The sequence below is a fragment of the Urocampus carinirostris genome, chromosome 15 (genome assembly GCF_059441175.1).
Source record: "Urocampus carinirostris isolate Australia breed hairy pipefish chromosome 15, RoL_Ucar_1.0, whole genome shotgun sequence".
Taxonomy (NCBI): domain Eukaryota; kingdom Metazoa; phylum Chordata; class Actinopteri; order Syngnathiformes; family Syngnathidae; genus Urocampus; species Urocampus carinirostris.
This window is the reverse complement of record NC_142363.1, coordinates 31,336,084-31,355,285: the sequence shown is the minus strand read 5'-3', so window position 1 is coordinate 31,355,285 and position 19,202 is coordinate 31,336,084. Positions and strand designations below refer to the sequence as shown.

Sequence of the window (19,202 nt, the reverse complement as noted above, 5' to 3'; positions counted from 1 at the left end):
GTGAGCTTTCAGCTGGCACGCACGCATGCCATCACACGGACAAGTGTCTATGTGTCGGGAATGGATGTCACTTAGAATTTTTACTCCCATGATGCACTCTGATTTTTGCTACATTTCACAATATTTGATGCAGTTGTCACTCAATATCTGCATGGGGTATCATAGTGCATGGATGCAATCAATACATCATGTCATGTTTATTTGTGTAACCGCGGTGTACCTGTCCCACCAAAGATCCACATTCACGCTGGACTGGATGATGAGGTTTTTATTACAGTTGCTGCAAATGAATGAGTCACAACACGTGGTAAGCTTCTCTGCTGGCTTTGATCTCGTTGGCAGCGCGTTGTAGACCGCCCAAAACATATCAAAGAGCTTTCTTTTCAGTTTATATAAAATCCATTTTAGAATATCAACCATTACAATACATTTTTACATCCATTTTAACAAGATACTTTTAACAAGAGATCGTATAGTGTTTCATTAACGTTTACTAAGAATACACATATTTTCCTTTAGTCTGAATTTCAACCAACAGCATCCTTTTTATATATATGAGAAAATAGAAATAATAACAATAATGAGTATAAAAACGGGTACAATTTACCTGCAAATGAATGAGTCACAACACGTGGTAAGCTTTTCTGCTGGCTTTGATCTCTATAAGGGGAATTAACATTTTAGCACAACATGCAACGTCCGGCAAAACTAACATAAAAGGCGACAGAAACAAAACGAAAATAAATCCAAACAGCTTGACAACATCAATCACATGACTGTGCATGTTGAGAGATTTGTCAGCTGTGGTTTTAATGTTTAAAATTAACTTTTTGCACCAAAAAATCGTGTCTTACCGTTGGCAGCTCGTTGTAGACTGCCAAAAACCCCCACCTTCCTGTCGCAAAGTCTAAAGCCAAACCAAATCTTACCACATACCAGCAGGTGGCACTGTTGGACTCATCATTGCAGGACACTTATACAGAAACTATACAACATATTTCAGCGGGAATTTCAATAAAACAAAAGTTATTATTACACCCGTTACATATGTATAGCACTCAATCACAAAGAGTCTCAAAGGGCTGCACAGACCACAGATTATTGCAAACCACAGACTATTATGACACCATCCCCTGATCTAAAACCTACATGAGGGCAAATAATACACAGATATTGTCAACATAAAATATATATTATTTATATGCTATAGAATAGAAGTGTGTTTTAAGCTTAGATTTAAACATTTCCACTGAGGTTGCAGATCTAATCTCAGGGGAAAGAGCATTCCACAGCACCGGGGCCCCGAATGGAGAACGCTCTCAAACATGCGGATCTCTTCTTGGCTCTTGGGATCACTAGTAGACCAGCGTTTTCAGATTGAAGGCGGAAATTAAATCTGAAAGATCTGAGGGCGCAAGTCCATGCATGACTTTGTATACTACCAACGGAACCTTAAAATCACATCTTAAGCTAACAGGGAGCCCATCCAGGTTAGCTAGAATCGGGGTCATGTGATCAAACTTTCTCGTCTGTTGAGTTTTTTTATGTCTTGAGAGAACTGCTAGCTTTGATGCGACACAAATTGATACAACAAGGTCAGTTTGATGTAGAATTCATGCTAACAATGCAGTTCAGTGAGTTTGTTAGGTAGTTTTGTCATCTTCTTACTGTTAGCATAAATGTTAACTTTAGCATTAACCTTTAACGTCAAGTCAAGTCATGTTTATGGTTATGGGTAATGTGATCAAACTTTCTTGTCTTAGTTAGCCTCGCTGAAGCATTTTGTACCAGCTGAAGGCTCTTGATTTTGGACTTCGGGAGACCGGAAAGTAGTGCATTACAGTAACAAAAGCGTGAATTATAATCTCCGCATCCGACTGAGACAGCATAGGGTGAATTTTAGCAATGTTGCGAAGATGGAAGAAAGCGGTTCTAGTAATATTCTTAACGTGTGTTTAAAAGGACAGATCGGGGTCAAATGTGACACATACATTTTTAAGTGAGTCACTCTGTGTGATGTGACATTTGTCAATGTTCACAGCAGTTTTAGAGAATAAGTCACGGCATTTAGATGGACCAATAACTAACATTTCGGTCTTTTCAGAGTTAAGGCGCAAGAAGTTGAGTGACATCCATTCTTTTATCTCAGTGAGGCAGGCCTCCAAATTCCCACAGTTTAGTGTGGTAGATTCCTCCATCAGAAGATATAGTTGAGTGTCATCTGCATAGCAATGTAAACTGATATTATACTTGCAAATAATATCACCTAATGGAAGCATGTAAATGCTGAAAAGAAGGGGGCCAAGTACTGAACCCTGCGGAACACCACAGGTAACACTAAAGGGCTCAGATGTCATATAACCATATTTAACACAGTGCATCCTATCTGAGAGGTAGGATCTGAACCATATAAGAGGACAATTCCTGAGAGACCAATCCATTTTTCCAACCGTTCTTGTAAGATATTATGGTCCACAGTGTCAAAGGCAGCACTAAGGTCCAGCAAGCAGCAAGAGTGATGAAGCGCCGGAGTCCATTGCCATCGTGTGTTTTCCAGATAAGTATGTACACTTTTAAATGTTGGCGTTGAGAACAAGGCTCAAAAACCACTGGAGATCTCATCCCGTTTTAACGTTGTCGCTATTAGCTTTTATATTTAATTTATATGACCCCAATTTTGCCACATTTATTTTGGTATGATTTGGGGGGTATTCCAAGTTGACTTGAAATTTGTTGAGTATACAATTTATAATTATTTTTGTTATAGTTTAATTCTATTTTTTGTGTTTTTAGGTTTAGTGTCTCCAAATAAAACTTAAAGTTTATTCGTGTATCTCTCTTGTTCCTTTCATTATTGTATTTTTTCTTTCGTTTCTTTTTTCAAACTTGTTTTTTTTTCCATAGTGTAATAATAGTCTGTAGTTTGCTATAATCTGTGGTCTGTGCAGCCCTTTAGAGACTCCTTGGGATTAAGGGCGTCACAAATAAACATGATTTGACATAATAAAAGCAAAGACAGTTGAATTGTCTTTGTGGTCATTGATCAGTATATATGTAACGGGTGTAATAATAACTTTTATTTTATTGAAATTCCTGCTAAAATATGTGTATAGTTTTTGGTAAATGCCCTGCAATGCTGAGTCCAACAGTGCCATCTGCTGGTATGGGGTGGGGTTTGGTTTTGGCTTCTAACATGTGACCAGGAGGCGGGGTTTTGTCAGTTTAACCAGAGTACTACAAAGGTAAGACATATCTTTTGGTGCTCCACAAAATAAGTTAATTTTAAACATTATAACCCCAGCTGACAAATCTCTCACCATGCATAGTAATGTGATTGATATTGTCAAGCTGTTTTGATTTATTTTCGTTTTGTTTCTGTTTTACTAAATATTAATTCCCCTTGTAGAGATCAAAGAGATCAAACCCAGCAGAAAAAGCTAATGTTGTGACTCATCCATTTGCAGAAACTGTAATAATAAAAACCTCATCATCCAGTCCAGCGTGAATGTGGATCTTTGGTGGGACACGTACAACGCGGTTACATTGGTGCCGAGACCCGTGACTTCATTCAAACTCTCCGAACCGAGGACTGTCCTACCTGCCACATCGTTTCATGAAGTCATCAGCTCACAGTATTTAAAATTGCTATACAGTGACGTGTTACTCAGGCTACTGATTTATTTTGTGATTTTGACTCATTTACATATTCAAAACATGTTTAATCAGAGCACGAGTGACATTTCTGAGGGTGTAGCTGATCAGATGAAAAATATTATTCAGGAGATAGGACATAAATTGGCTGATAGCATATTCTCAAATATTCAGTCACATAATATAGTAGCTCCTAACGCTGCTGCCACACAAGATGTAGCAAACAGATTGAGTCAGGTGGTTACGCAGAGAAAGGTTAAGGAACCGCCGTCATTTATTGGGGATGGCTCAGACTCAATAACAATACATGAGTGGGAAGATCTAATGAGGACATTTATTAAAAGGAGTAATGTGAGACTTGAAGAGCAAGCAGAGGAAATCCTTATACATTTGAGAGGAAAAGCTAAAGATGTAGTTAGGTTTGGCGTTAGAAACAGTAATATAGACGTCTATACCCGCCCTGACATGATTTATAGTCTTCTCAGGAAATACTTTAGCTGTACCAAGTACTCTGCTGTCCCTTTAGCTGACTTTTATTCAACTTTGCCCAAAGACCAGGAAGACCCCTATGACTACTGGCTGAGACTAAACAGAGCAGCTGACCTTGCCTCTGAATGCTTGAGTGAGCAGGGAAAAACATTTGACAACCCTGAAATAGAGGTTACTCGCATGTTTATTAGGAACTGCCCATGCAAGGAACTGGCACTCACTTACAGATCAAAAACCATCGAAAAGTGGTCAGCATGTGAGGTACTAGAGGTGCTGAATGAATACCACGCTGAGAAGAGCTACAAAGCAAATTCCCTACAACAACCTGCGAATAGAGCGGAAATTGCAGTACACAAAGCTGAGGTGAACCATGGTCCAACCCTCGTGCACGAGCCACCTCAGACTTCGAGCCCACAGTATGTCTCTCTAACGGACGTTATTAGTATGTTGGAGAAAGTTCTGATACGTGTTACCTCGAACCAGTTTCAAGAGAGAGGGGGAGCTCCAACCAGGCGACCTGGAGCCAGAATCAATGGTTTCACTGCCAAGCCATGTATCATTTGCAAAGAGGTCGAACACAGTGCTCTCTCTCATTGCCGAGACAAAAACCTTTGCTTTCACTGCCATGCCCCAGGGCATTCTCGACGTGATTGTCCAGTGACGAAAGTTGTCCCGCTGCCTCAGGGAAACTAACTGATCTGCGCTTAGGGGAGAACAGTGCAGATCAACTGAGTATACCTCCCACCACTAATGTGAAGCCTGACATGCAAGATAATAAATCAATTTATGAGTTGTATAGCAACAAGATACCTCCATCGAAGAAGCTGATCTTTCAGGGGTTTCAGAGAATAGCGGAGACTGACGAACTGTTTTACACACCTGTACTTGTGCAAGAAGGCCCCACTTTCAGAGCGCTGTTGGACAGTGGGTCGATGGCTTGTACAGTAAGTGAGGACACGGCTAAGTCCCTCCTGCAGCAATTCCCTGATATGATGAGTTACACGGCCGATGATTATGTCATTGTAGGCTGCGGTGGACACCAAGTTTCTCCCAGAGATATGTACGACATTCACGTCACAGTTTACGGGTGCCAAATGATAATACCAGTAATGGTTGTGCCAGGCCAGACCGAACAGATGATCCTTGGCAGCAATGCCATCAAATATATTTTGACTCAATTGAAAAGTACTGATGGCTACTGGAGATTAGTTTCCACTCCTGACAACGGTCTGTCCGATAACCACAGTCAATTCCTGTCAATGCTTTCTAACACAGAGAGATGGAGAGGTGACTGCATTCCAGACAAAGTAGGGACAGTAAAAATCAAGAGTTGCGTGACGCTGAATCCACGGACCGAGTACGTTATTTGGGGCAAGTTACCTGAGTTGGCCGGGACGTCTGCGGGCAGCACAGTGGTCGTTGAGCCAACCCAATCAAAGGCTGGGCCCAGACAAGTCCTTGTCGGAAGAGTTGTTACTCCACTTTGGGGAGATGGATGGGTGCCTGTTAAAGTCTTTAATCCCACGGACAGAGTTGTGGTGCTGAGGAGAAACAGGAAAATTGCAGATGTGTCTCCTTGTATCGCAGCGGAAGACCTGCCCAATGCAGAGGAGGTCAAGTGCAACGTGCAGAGTGTACAGAGCAAAGAGGTCCGACCCAGGTCAGAAGAGGACATGATGCGTACATTGGAAGCTCTGGGACTGCAAGACATTGACCTGAAGTCATGTGAGGTTTCGCTGCAGTGTAAAGACAAGCTCCTCCATATCATCGAACAATTCGAGTCAATCTTCTCTCGCCATAAGATGGACTGTGGAGAGGCCAAAGAGTTTGTACATCGTATCCACCTTGTTGATGATAAGCCGTTCCGTCTACCCTACAGACGTATACCACCAAGTCAGTATGAAAAACTGAGGACGACTCTGAACGAGATGGAAGAGAAAGGAATTATTCAGAAGTCGACTAGCGACTATGCATCTGCGCTTGTTCTCATATGGAAGCGGAATGGAGAACTAAGGGTATGTACTGATTTCAGAAGGCTTAATGCAAGAACCATAAAGGATGCCTACCCACTACCGCATCAAGCTGATGCGTTGGCCGCACTTGGGGGAAATGCCTTTTTCTCCACAATGGATCTGACGTCAGGCTACTACAATGTCCCCTTGCACCCTGACGACAAAAAGTACACGGCATTCTCCTCACCATTCGGGCTTCACGAGTACAACCGGCTCCCTCAGGGACTTTGCAACAGCCCAGCAACATTTATGAGGATGATGATGTCAATATTCGGTGATCAGAATTTCATGAGCCTATTATGTTACCTGGACGATCTGATGGTGTTTGCCCCCACAGAGGAAGTTGCACTCCAACGCCTGCAGATGGTGTTTACTCGCCTTAAGGAACACAACCTCAAGCTCGCACCCAAAAAGTGTTTTTTCCTCAGACGGACTGTGAAATTTCTTGGGCATGTCATCAGTGAGGATGGAATTCGGACTGACCCCGAGAAAGTGAGAGCGATAAATGACGTACAAGTCGCTGATCTAATGGAGTCGGATGGCAAGACGCCATGCCCTAGTAAAATCAGATCCTTTCTAGGCATGGTGATGTATTTCCAAAGCTTTATTGAAGCATGTTCTGCGAAGGCAAAACCGCTGTTCAGGCTCACATCTGAATCTGGTGACAAGCATAAGCGCAAGAGAGCCCGCAAGAAAGGTCAAGTGAAGCTGACGCCTGCAGATTGGTCCGATGCATGCCAGAACGCCTTTGAAACACTGAAGCACGACCTTGTGACAGGTGTCACTCTGGCCCACCCAGATTTTGATGCGCCGTTTATTTTGGCTGTCGACGCATCCTTTGATGGGATTGGAGCAGTCCTGTCACAGCTGCCACCTGGTGGAAAAGTAGCCAGACCAGTCGCCTTTGCAAGTAAGACGCTCTCTCGCTCCCAGCTCAACTACCCTGCACACAGGCTCGAATTTCTTGCCTTGAAATGGGCGGTATGTGATAAATTCAGCCATTGGTTGAAAGGAAGACACTTTACCACGTGGACCGACAATAACCCACTGACATACATTTTGACCAAACCAAGACTTGATGCGTGTGAACAGCGGTGGGTAGCGAAGCTTGCTGCATACAATTTTGACCTGAAGTACATTCCCGGCCCAATGAACATCGTAGCCGACGCTCTGAGCCGTGAGCCATTTGTACGGTCATGTGTGGGTCATCGCCTTGTTACCGAGCCCTATACTTCGCTCTTGGACCAAGTCAACGGGGTGAACAACAGTACTGTGCAAGAGGTGTTCAGAGTATCCAACAATTGTCACGCTGTTGTAGACGAGAGTGCTGGGACATCAGACGAGTCAGTAAAAAGGGCAATTCCATCAGGCTCCAATGGTTCTGTGACATCAGAAGAAGTTGCTGCTGTCTTCAGTGCTCAGTCCACTGGTGGCGTGGGTCAAGTGATGGGAACAGATGCCAACCTCAATCTTCTGCAGAAGGGAGATCAGTCAACGGCACTCCCACAGAGTCAGCTTGTTGGGTTACAAGAACAGGACAACACAATAAGCAGAACCATGTACTTTGTGCATAGACACAAGAGACCTACCAGGCGTGAGAGAGCTGTCGAGTCGCCTAGTGTGATGAAACTACTGAAACATTGGAGCAGACTCACCATACAGAATGGCATGCTCTACAAAATAAGGAAAGATCCTCACATGGCCAAGAAAATCTTCCAGTTTGTGGTGCCTGATTCATTGAAACAGAAAGTCCTTCAAGGTTTACATGACTCAGCAGGTCACCAAGGCCAGAACCGTACTTTGTCTCTGGTGAGGCAACGATTTTTCTGGAATGGCATGGAACGTGATGTTGTGAATTATGTCAAATCCTGTCAGCGTTGTGTAGTAGGGAAAACACCGGAACCACACAACCGTGCACCACTCAAGAACATAGTCACCTCTGAGCCTATGGAGTTGGTCTGTATAGACTTTTGGACTGCTGAGCAAGAGAACAAGTCTGTAGATGTCCTGGTCGTAACTGATCATTTCTCCAAGATGGCGCACGCCTTCCCTTGCAGAAATCAAACCGCCAAACAAGTTGCTCGCCGTCTGTGGCAGGATTTCTTCCTTGTCTATGGTTTCCCACGGCGTATCCACTCTGATCAGGGAGCTAATTTTGAGAGCAAACTGATCAAAGAGCTTCTAGAGATGGCAGGGGTGCAGAAATCCCATACCACTCCGTACCACCCCATGGGAAATGGCATCGCAGAACGATTCAACCGAACATTGGGAGATATGATCAGAACCCTTCCCCCTCAGCCCAAAGCAAAGTGGCCACAAATGCTGCAGCAGCTCACATTCTGCTATAACTGCACAGAGCATGAGACAACAGGGTTTGCACCGTTTTACCTAGTGTTTGGTAGGATCCCTCGTCTCCCTGTCGATGTCATGTTTCAACATGCTAATACCAATGATGCTGTTGTCAGCTACTCTGACTTTGTACGCCATCTGAAGAAAGATCTACATGAAGCTGCTCAGATTGTACAGAGGAATACTCTCAGAGAACAGACTCGTCATGCCAAGCTGTACAACCGTAGGGCCAAAGGATCACCTCTCGTCGTGGGAGACCGGGTGTTGATCGCCAACAGAGGTGTCCCGGGGAAACGCAAAGTTGCAGACAAGTGGGAGTCAACCCCGTATGAAGTCATATCAGTCAAGCCTGATCTCAATGTCTACAGAGTCAAGGATTGTCTGACGGGCAAAGAGAAGGTAGTTCACAGGAATTTGCTGCTCTCTGTTAGCTTCTTGCCCTGTGAGGATGATCTGGCCAGCGAATCTGAACACTCAGAGTCTGACGCTGCTATGCATGGAAGTGATGTATGCCCTGATTTACCTGACGCGGTTGAAGACAGTGATGTCCGTACAGTAAACTGGGTGATACAGGCAGGTGAAGAGCAAGTTCATCCAGAGGTAGAGGATAACTCACTAGACAGCAGATCTGATGCCCAGTCCGACTCTCGCAGTGTTGATACATCCAGCCGAGGAAGTCAGCACATCCCCGAACAAGATGTTGACCATACTTCAAGTGACAATACGGAAAGCCCATCACAGTGCTCTGAAAACATGATCCCTTTGGGTATGGGTCTCCCAGACGAGACCCCATTGAACACTGACCATCTGGACGCAGACTCCCCTGATACTGACTGTTTAGACTTGACTGCCCCAGACCTTCAAGCTCAGGTTATTTGTGCTCAACCTAACCGTTATGGTCTTAGGGTCCGCCAGTCCATCAGGCCTCCTAGTCGTCTTATTTGTCAGATGAATGACCATGTGGTAGGTGACAATCATCTGTCCGCAATATCTGCAAGTTCCTAGTTTAAGTTCAGTAGAGATGCACTTTCAGTTTGAGTAACAAAGCTTGAGTAAGAAACAAGAATTGTGCCTATGTGAGCACTTACAACTACAGGAACAATGTTTGATATTTCAGAGATGTAACAGGCATCTTTGAGTCTGTGCTTAGTTAGGAGTTTGCTCGCCTCCTTTCTTTTCACACTCCTTTTTGGGAGAGTTTTAGAACTGACATGCACTTCAGTTTGTTCCTTGTAATACTGTACCAGTTTTCGTGTCCTCTTTTTCATCAGTATTTGCCTTTTTGGCATGTGATTTTTTTTCTTTTTAGTGTAGCACTCCCATATTTAGCAGAATTTCAGGGGGGTGTATGTAACGGGTGTAATAATAACTTTTATTTTATTGAAATTCCTGCTAAAATATGTGTATAGTTTTTGGTAAATGCCCTGCAATGCTGAGTCCAACAGTGCCATCTGCTGGTATGGGGTGGGGTTTGGTTTTGGCTTCTAACATGTTACCAGGAGGCGGGGTTTTGTCAGTTTAACCAGAGTACTACAATAATAATAATAATAATAATAATTTCCTTGTATTGTCATTCTGTGTAACAATGTACACAGAACGAAATGTCGATTGCATCTGATCTTTTGGTGCTCCACAAAATAAGTTAATTTTAAACATTATAACCCCAGCTGACAAATCTCTCACCATGCATAGTAATGTGATTGATATTGTCAAGCTGTTTTGATTTATTTTCGTTTTGTTTCTGTTTTACTAAATATTAATTCCCCTTGTAGAGATCAAAGAGATCAAACCCAGCAGAAAAAGCTAATGTTGTGACTCATCCATTTGCAGAAACTGTAATAATAAAAACCTCATCATCCAGTCCAGCGTGAATGTGGATCTTTGGTGGGACACGTACAACGCGGTTACAATTGTCTTTGTGGTCATTGATCAGTATATAGTCTACATTGTTAATAACGAGATTAGACATGGCACTGAAAGATAAACATTTAACAAGGAGCACTATTATTTCATTATTATCATTACAATTTTTCTGCTTAAGGTGTTGAGGCATGCAATTGCAGTGATTTTCAACCAGTGTGCCGTGAGAAAATATCCAGTGTCACTTTTTAAAATGTAAAATTTTATAAAACATTTATGAATCAGGGGCGGCAGTAGCTCAGGAGGTAGAGCGATCGTTTTAGGATTAAGGGATCCCAGTTCGAATCCCGGCTTGTCCGTGTTACTTGTCGAAGTGTCCTTGGGTAAGACATTGAACCCCCAATTACCCCCAATAAGCAGGTTAGCGCCTTACATGGCTGCACAGATCACGGCCGCTATTGGGAAATGTGAAGCACAATGTAAAGCGCTTTGGGAAGTCATTGACTTGAAAAGCGCTATATAAATGCAGATCATTTCATTTAATTTCATTTTCTGCAAATATTATGTCATTATCAAGTGCGTGTGCTGTAAAACTTGGGGTATTGTAAATTATATTGTAATTAAACATACTGTTTAGTGTCATTTTATAACATTTTTGGTTAGTGGTTTGTCGCAAATTTTTTCCAATGTAGAAACATTTTCAAAAAAGGTTGAAAAACACTGCAGTATCTGACGTTTATGGGGGGTGCAGTAACACAATTTACCCACAGACGGCAGCAAATCGACTCTGCCAGGAAATAGCAAAAGAAGAAGACATGGTGGAAGACGATGAGGTGGAGTCTGCCTTGCCATATTCAGTTCTACCAAAATGGCTGACGGAGATGGTAAGTAATATCAGCACGCTGCTGAGAAATCTTACTTTTATTTCATTTTTGGCAGGCCACATCGTTTTAAAATGATTCTTGTTGCCTTTATATTACCTTTTGAATAATTAAGTGTTTTAAGGCATTTCGTAGCTAATTTTACGTCAGCACAAAAGTCGTCTTAAGTAAATTATGGGTGCATTAAAAATGGCGTTCATTCATTGAAGAAACGCATTATTTTGATGCATAAAAATGGTGTACAGTGCATGATATTTCGTTCGTATTTATTGTAGTTGTCGCGGTGGGTGCATTGAGCAGGCCACGTGTGGGTTTTCAAACTTTGCTTAACATCGGGAACATTTTAATGGTATTCCTGCTTTAAATTGAATTACTATATTAAATATCGTCTTTGCGATTTACACGTGTCTGCAATTTTCTGCACACTCATTACCACACGACAAAACACAAGACAGGCCTTGAATATTAGCTTTCTTTTAGCCTCCTTGCTAAGTGGCACGTGTTGCGCGGTAGAGCACGTGGGCGAGAAGACGATCTCGTGCGTTTTTCCATAGATGATTGAATTTGAACCAATTTACAATAAAAATATTGGTAATGAGTGAATATTTTGCATGCAGTACTGCATATTTTCTATTCTAAGCGGGTTTTTCTATCCACTTTTCAATTCAGATGTGAAAGCCCCATTGGATAAACTTGCACTATTTGAATAGTATCAAAGTAAATGTAAGATCACATGCCGGCTCCTTTCCAGTAAGTTATTCCCTTTATCAAGCAATGGTCTTATAAACATCACCTATTTACTCACGGGATATACATAGCTGAATACGTCTGTATTAGTTATGTTCGACTGATCAGGACAAAAATGCCTCTATACCTTCCACCCCTCCTTATTTTCATATTAATCCAGTTCGAAACTGAGTGCAAACCTACGTTGGCCTGAGAAGGGGTTGGCGCTACCAGGCTGTATTTACAGGAAAAAGTGCCCCTACGATCTTAATAGTTAGGGGATCCATCTGCCTACGACTCTATTTGAAATTATGGAAGAAACGTATAATAGATTGGGAACACTTAAAAGTTGATAAGTGTTGTATCACTCAAATTGTTTTGTTTTCTCCTGCAGTTTCAGCGAAGAAAAAAAAGGCCAAGAAAGTAGTTGAGGATGTTGGGGTGAGTTAGTCAAGATGATATCCCGATATTTCTGCAGCTGTGACTTGAAGTGAGATATGGACATTTATTCTAAATCACACACTTCTTCAAATATTTGCAGGACCTCCAGGAGAGCGGCGACTTCCATATCAAGCCTGAAAGCAAAGTGCCCACCTTGGACACGTCACAATGGCCACTCCTCCTCAAGGTGACCGTTAAATCTGATTACTTCCTTTTTAACGAAAATGCGACATGATGAATCCGTTTATCCATTCACTGAGCGGCGACCGATCCCGGCCCGTTGTCCAGTCCCCGTTCTGGGGACAGGGCTCCGCTGCGCCTTTCGAGACGCAATCCGGCGTTCTGCCTGAGCTGCGGCTTGGAATGGTGTGGCGTGTAGGGCCGGGCGGGTGGCCTCTAAGATGATATTTGGTCTGATCGCTCCGCGTTTGGTTCGAGATCTGTGTTCTAAGTTGACAGCGTGATAACAGAGTCTGTTTCCCACAGAACTTTGACAAGCTGAATGTGCGCACAGCCCACTACACGCCTCTTCCTAGTGGATGCAACCCACTCAAGAGAAACATCCATGAATACGTTAGGTAAGAGGGTATTATTTTCTAGAGCTTTGTCAATGTTAAGTCAAATTTAATGTTTTTGGTTGTCACAATAAGGGTATATTTGTCATTTCGCTAGTTGACCAGTGGGTGGTATTGTAGTGGTAGCTGTTCATATGATCTTGAATCATTCCAGGATCGTGCCATTAGATATGATTAAAAATGAATTGTCTGTTCCCGACCTCACAAGCATCCAAATTAACCGTAACTCTGAAACATAAGCAATACAGTAATAAGACTACAAATGTATTAACAAAACATAGTGTCAAATTAATAAGCGCCCTTGCCATGGTGGGAGTTGCTGTAATGGAACAGTTTCCTTTGTATGCCGAGCGAGGTTATTGTTCCACCAAAATTGTCGAGGTGCGCATATGTAGAGGTACCACGGTGTTTTCTGTGCCCAAAATCTTAATGGGTGTTAAAAATGATTGCCTTAAACGAGATGTAATTGCAGTGAAAAGAGAATGGTCTTCGCCACCAGGAAGCAATTTGCACATTAGAGTGGAAGCGTAGGTGCAATGTGTTGACACAAGGCCAAATGATGACATGTAGATTCAAGAGCTCTTGGGCTGTGCTGACCATCTATCTATCACCCTTGTCTGATGGCTCTTGTTGGCTTCAATTTATACAGTGTTGAGGGGTTCAAGTCCTTTAAATGCAAGGAAACAGATTATTGGAGCACATAGATTTAACAGTGACTCTTCTCTAAAAACCCGCTACCCCCCTCCATGGCTGTGACTAGGGACAATGATGCAACTCATCCACTCGAATTGTTCTTACAAGACAATCTTATTGCTGTGGGGCATCACTGGTTTGTAAGAACCGCCCCTTGAGTTTGCCCTGTGACAAAGTTGAGGAAATATTCCATGTTTTAACATGTGTGGCTTTGTCTCCCTGCAGGACTGGCTTCATCAACTTAGACAAGCCAGCCAACCCTTCATCGCACGAGGTGGTAGCGTGGATCCGACGAATCCTGCGCGTGGACAAGACGGGCCACAGTGGAACCCTGGACCCCAAAGTCACCGGCTGTCTAATTGTGTGCGTGGACCGGGCGACACGATTGGTTAAATCCCAGCAAAGTGCAGGTACGAATTTAATGTTTCCTCAAAAAAGCTGTAGGTCGATCCTTGTGGGTCGGACCTTGCCAAGGTGTTTCTCCTCATTAAAAAAATCAGCCATGCCCACGCTCTCCCCTGCCGTGTGTTGCAGGAAAAGAGTATGTTGGGATCGTTCGGCTGCACAATGCCATTGAGAGCGAGCACACGCTAGCCAGAGTAAGTTGCTTTAATAGATGTGAAATGATATTTGTCTTTGATGTGCTAGAGTAATTAAGAGATAAAACTGACTTGTTGATGTTTCATCCCACCAGCTTGAAATAAAATCTTTAATACCTACATTTTTCAGGCACTGGAGACCCTGACAGGCGCGCTGTTCCAGCGACCTCCCCTTATTAGCGCTGTTAAGCGGCAGCTGCGAGTGCGAACCATTTATGAGAGCAAACTGGTGGAGTACGATCCCGTGAATAGGCATGGTAAGACCCTACCCTTTCAGGAGTACCTGGGGCAGAAACATGGATTGACAAAGATGGTCTTTCAGGAATATTCTGGGTCAGCTGTGAAGCAGGAACGTATATCAGGACACTTTGTGTCCACCTGGGTCTGGTGCTGGGGGTCGGTGGGCAAATGCAGGAGCTCCGCAGGGTCCGATCGGGAGTCATGGGAGAGAAGGTGGGTGAGACTTGTTTTTATAACAACGATGTTGATTGTTCCATAGTAATCTCAAAAGCATTAAATCAATCTGATGGACACTTTCCATAAGAGTGCCGTTTAGTTGTTACTGGACAGCATGTAGTGCAACTGTAAACGGGCGCTTAAAAGAACAAGACTAAACTTGAGACTCTTACCAAAACGGCACTATTCTGATATTTTTGGCCCAGCTATTGGCGTGTTTTGTTTCATGTAATGGAAAGATGGCGGACTATGTCAGCGCCCTTTAGGTGAAGCTCATGTTGTGTGAAATAAATGCCAATTGAACGCAAGTATTATGAAAAATGTGCACTTATGCAATTCATGTATTTTGGCTCCTGATGTAAATCAATATTTTTTACTACTAGGGGTGCTAATACTTTTCCATAGTGATTATTGTTTAAATGGTGCTCTTAAATACTACTAGGAAAACATTTTTGTAATCTGTGTATACATTTCCACCAGTCTGATATGTGAAATATTATTTGGCAGGGCTCCCTATAAATAAGTATTGAAGTTTATTAAAAATAAAACGACGTGAAACTCCCATACATTGGTTTGCTGTTAAATAAAAAAATTCCAAGGTGTTGAGTTCAGTTCGACTGCTTGTGTTGAACTGTCAATTAAACTTTGGGACAGCAAAGGAGCAGTTGGGATTTTACTTTGTAAAGTCTCACTGCTGACACTTTAATATCTCATTGTTGGAAAAGGATCTTGAAAGATTTTTTTTTTTACTCATGAAGAACATTTCTCATTTCAGGACAACATGGTGACCATGCATGACATCCTGGACGCTCAATGGCAGTATGACCACAACAAAGACGAGACGTACCTGCGAAGAGTCATTTTCCCTCTGGAGAAACTCCTTGTGTCGTACAAGCGCTTGGTGATGAAGGACAGTGCTGTAAGTTGCAGGCGAAAAAAATCAGGCATCCGCCTGCAGAGCATGTTTATTAACTTGGCGGGTGCTGGTATTCAGGTGAACGCCATCTGCTACGGCGCCAAGATCATGTTGCCGGGCGTCCTCCGCTATGAGGACGGAATCGAAGTCAACCAGGACATTGTGGTCATCACCACTAAGGGGGAAGCCATTTGCACAGGTGAGCAGAAGCGTAGAATATGAAGAGGCCAAATGATGACACGTTAGATTCAGGAACCTTCGGGTTGTGCTGACTTGCTATCTATCACCCTTGTCTGATGGCTCGATCGTCTATTACCATATTTCTTTGTATAATGGGTGTTTTGGGAGATGTTTAGCAAACATTCAAGTCATACTGCAGGGGTGGTGACTCCAATCTACATTTCATTTGAATAGTATTTGGGCCCCGAGCCCCCTCAATTTCTGACCTGAGATGAAATGTGAAGCCACATTTTCAATGCTTTTCTACTCCACATAATTTTCAAACTAATAAGAAAAATCAATTAGAATCGATTCTCATGAGTGAATTCTGATTTAGGTCGACAGTTTTATTGCCTCCCCAGAGTCAGCCGCTTTGTAAAAGTAGCACGTTATTTTGCTGCTATCTAAAATTCCATCGTATAATTGCAAAAGTACTGCATTTTTGCATCCAAATCTTTCAAAATGACTAAAATAAAACGTGTATTTTGCTTCTATATATAAAAATTGGCGTATGTTATAATTTGGAATCTGTTCTACAGTTTTATCAAGATTCAGTCAATGATCGTACTATAGTACTTTTCCTATATTCTGGTGGGGTGTACACTCCTACTTAATACTAATCTTTGCTAGTTCATTGTGACATTTTCTATCTACCTTGGTCATATCCCTCACGGGGGGCGACCGACAGCAAGACACATAAAAGGGGAAAAAATAGATTAAAACCCACACAAAAAATTTTGGGCCATTGCCAACCGAAATGCCCAAACAAGTTAGGCACCTTAGCACCCAAGTTGGTCATGTTTTCATCCCTCCAGATAAAACGGGACACAAGAAAGCGGCCATGTCACTCTGGGCAGGGCGACACAACACTCTTTTGTTCAACAGCGGGGGCTGACAGCTCTCACTGGTTTACCCCTGCCGTATCATACATAGGTGCCCTGCCTATCCCTTAGAACGTGCCCAAACATCCCACTATCCTTTCACAACACCTCTGCTGATTCCTATCACAGACAATAGCTCTAGCTTTCACTAGATATAGACCTATGCATTTTCTATGAATTGCAAAAAAACACTGAATCGTATTTCGGAATGGATAATTTTCAATCTTTGGCAGCCCCATATTTTCTAAATTAATGAGTAAGGGTCTGGGAGAATGGAGTATGAAGATTTAAGGGTCTGTTAGAATTTGAGAACTTAACCACATCTTGAATATTTTTCCCCCTGTTAAGCTGTGGCCCTGATGACAACGGCAGTCATTTCAACATGCGATCACGGCGTGGTGGCCAAGATCAAGCGGGTTATCATGGAGCGAGACACTTACCCGCGAAAATGGGGGCTTGGACCCAAGGTAAACGCCGTTCTTTGACCTTATAGCAATCAGTCGCGTACCACAATGATCTTATACAAATACAATTTTCAATTGACCATCAGGCAAGTCAGAAAAAGATGATGATCCAGAAAGGTCTGCTGGACAAGCACGGGAAACCCAATGGGAGCACTCCCCAAGACTGGAAGACGGGCTACGTGGACTATGGGTGAGTGCGGGGTTTTCCTTGTCTGAGGTCATAAGTCTTCCTCTAGGGAGTCGTTCTGCTGCAGCAAGTCTTTGTGGCTTCTTTATAATGTTTTAACTTTGTAACTGCAGTAATGCCGCCGCTGATGCTGCTTCTCCTGCTGAGACGCCTGACGTGTCAGCAAAGGTAAGTTAGCCCTCCGACCTGTGGGAGGCGCTCTTCTCGCTCACCATATCCCCCCTTATTCCTTGCACAGAGGAAGAGGGAAGCGACAGATGAAATGGACGCCACATCAGCCACTGAGAGCACACCTAAGGAGAAGAAGAAAAAGAAAAAAGAAAAACGCGCCAAGTTGGACGCCAGCGTGGCTGAGGAGACTGCAGATGAGCCGCAAGAAGAGGTGAGAACACTGCTTATCCTCACTAGGGTTGCTGGAGTCATCCCGGCCATCTCCATTTTGATTGCGCTCCTGTTCAATGATACATTCTTGGAACTAACCTCTTATTTGGTTTACAGCCTGAAAGTGTCAAAAAGAAGAAAAAAAAGAAGAAAGCCAAAGAAGACGATGCCTCTGAGTGATCACACTCCGCCCACTATCTAATCACGAGACCTTAGTTTTTTTAATGTGCGATACCTTTTTCTTTGACTTGTACATATTTTGGGGAATTTTTATTTTTCAAGTTTGACATTTTTGTCGACTCTAAAATGAAAAGTTGATGCTATGTATCAAACATTATAAATAAACTTTTTTTAATATATGATTGAGTTCTCAATTCTGTGTATTAAGAATCACTAGCACAAACGATAACCTCATTTTCATAGCCTTTGTTTTTTTTTTTTTAGTCTTGTTTAGATCACATATGTCAGAGTCGAGGCCCGCGGGCCACATTAGGCCCGCGAGACTATATCAATATATTAGATCCGGCCCGCAGGCCGCTGCAAGCCCGCAGTACGCATGAATACTAAATTTCCCACAATGCAACGGGGACGCGCCGAGCGGGAGCAAAGCGGGAGGCGGTTTGATTTATTCAGCAGTCGATCAGCAGCAGTCATTAGCATAACAGCAAAAATTAGCCCACAGATACCCATCAACAAAGGCTAAACGGAAGGTGGACACTGAAAACCGGGGCTTTCAAACAAGGTGGGAGTTGGAGTACATGTTCACGGAGGTAGCTGGAAAACCTGTGTGTCTGCTATGTGGAGAAAGTGTGGCGGTGATGAAAGAGTATAATATTAGACGGCATCATGAAACAAAACACACGCCTCAAACAAGTAATGTTGAGTTGTAGTAATACAGTGCTGTATATAAATGTATGTAAATACAGTAATAATACAGTAATGTTTCCTGTGCAATTACACATTTGAAGTTTTTACTCCGTTCAAGTTTAAAAGTTAAATATGCACATAAAGAAGGTCTTGTTTTTTGTTGTTCCCCTCGGGAATTTTAAAGCTTTATTGTCTATGTTGACTATGTTGTTTTTGTTTGCCGACTCTGTCCTGGGAGTGTTTCTTGTTTTTCGGCTTTTCATGGAAAATAGATCTTGATGTGGACAAGTCTTTTGATAAAATTGTCTCCTATTTAGCAGAGAAAATGACTTTTGATTGTTATTATTTGTTAATCAGTAATTCCTTTTTTTCACACTAACCCAGAGAAAGCCCAGAAAGGAAAGTCAATGTACATTTGAGCAGGACAGATGAGGTCCAGTGTGTTGATTGCTATTGGTTTTAAGTAACAAGAGATTTTTGCACTTTATTTTATTGTATTTCGAGGCAATATTTTTTTTTAATAATTTCAGATGATTGAATGATAGAAAATGGTTA

The 19,202-nt window shown here is 42.6% G+C and overlaps 1 protein-coding gene and 4 non-coding genes across 5 annotated transcripts; all 5 read left to right on the top strand.

Moving 5' to 3' along the window:
• Positions 1-11,126: 11,126 nt before the first annotated feature.
• On the top strand, positions 11,127-18,142 carry dkc1 (dyskeratosis congenita 1, dyskerin). The gene is made up of 15 exons (XM_088354857.1): positions 11,127-11,245; positions 12,363-12,409; positions 12,510-12,596; positions 12,896-12,987; positions 13,903-14,087; positions 14,212-14,276; positions 14,407-14,533; positions 14,599-14,729; positions 15,508-15,651; positions 15,727-15,847; positions 17,097-17,215; positions 17,299-17,402; positions 17,513-17,567; positions 17,638-17,781; positions 17,898-18,142. Exons 1-15 carry the CDS (start codon positions 11,230-11,232, stop codon positions 17,958-17,960), a joined length of 1,500 nt encoding a protein of 499 aa, XP_088210983.1. The 5' UTR covers positions 11,127-11,229; the 3' UTR covers positions 17,961-18,142.
• LOC148352157 (small nucleolar RNA SNORD17) lies at positions 12,636-12,830 on the top strand. The gene has a single exon (XR_015852979.1). It is a non-coding gene; the product is annotated as a small nucleolar RNA SNORD17 (small nucleolar RNA).
• On the top strand, positions 13,536-13,610 carry LOC148352156 (small nucleolar RNA SNORD83). Its single transcript, XR_015852974.1, has one exon. It is a non-coding gene; the product is annotated as a small nucleolar RNA SNORD83 (small nucleolar RNA).
• LOC148352155 (small nucleolar RNA SNORA36 family) lies at positions 15,325-15,435 on the top strand. Its single transcript, XR_015852976.1, has one exon. It is a non-coding gene; the product is annotated as a small nucleolar RNA SNORA36 family (small nucleolar RNA).
• Positions 15,875-15,950, top strand: LOC148352154 (small nucleolar RNA SNORD83). The gene has a single exon (XR_015852975.1). It is a non-coding gene; the product is annotated as a small nucleolar RNA SNORD83 (small nucleolar RNA).
• Positions 18,143-19,202: the final 1,060 nt, after the last annotated feature.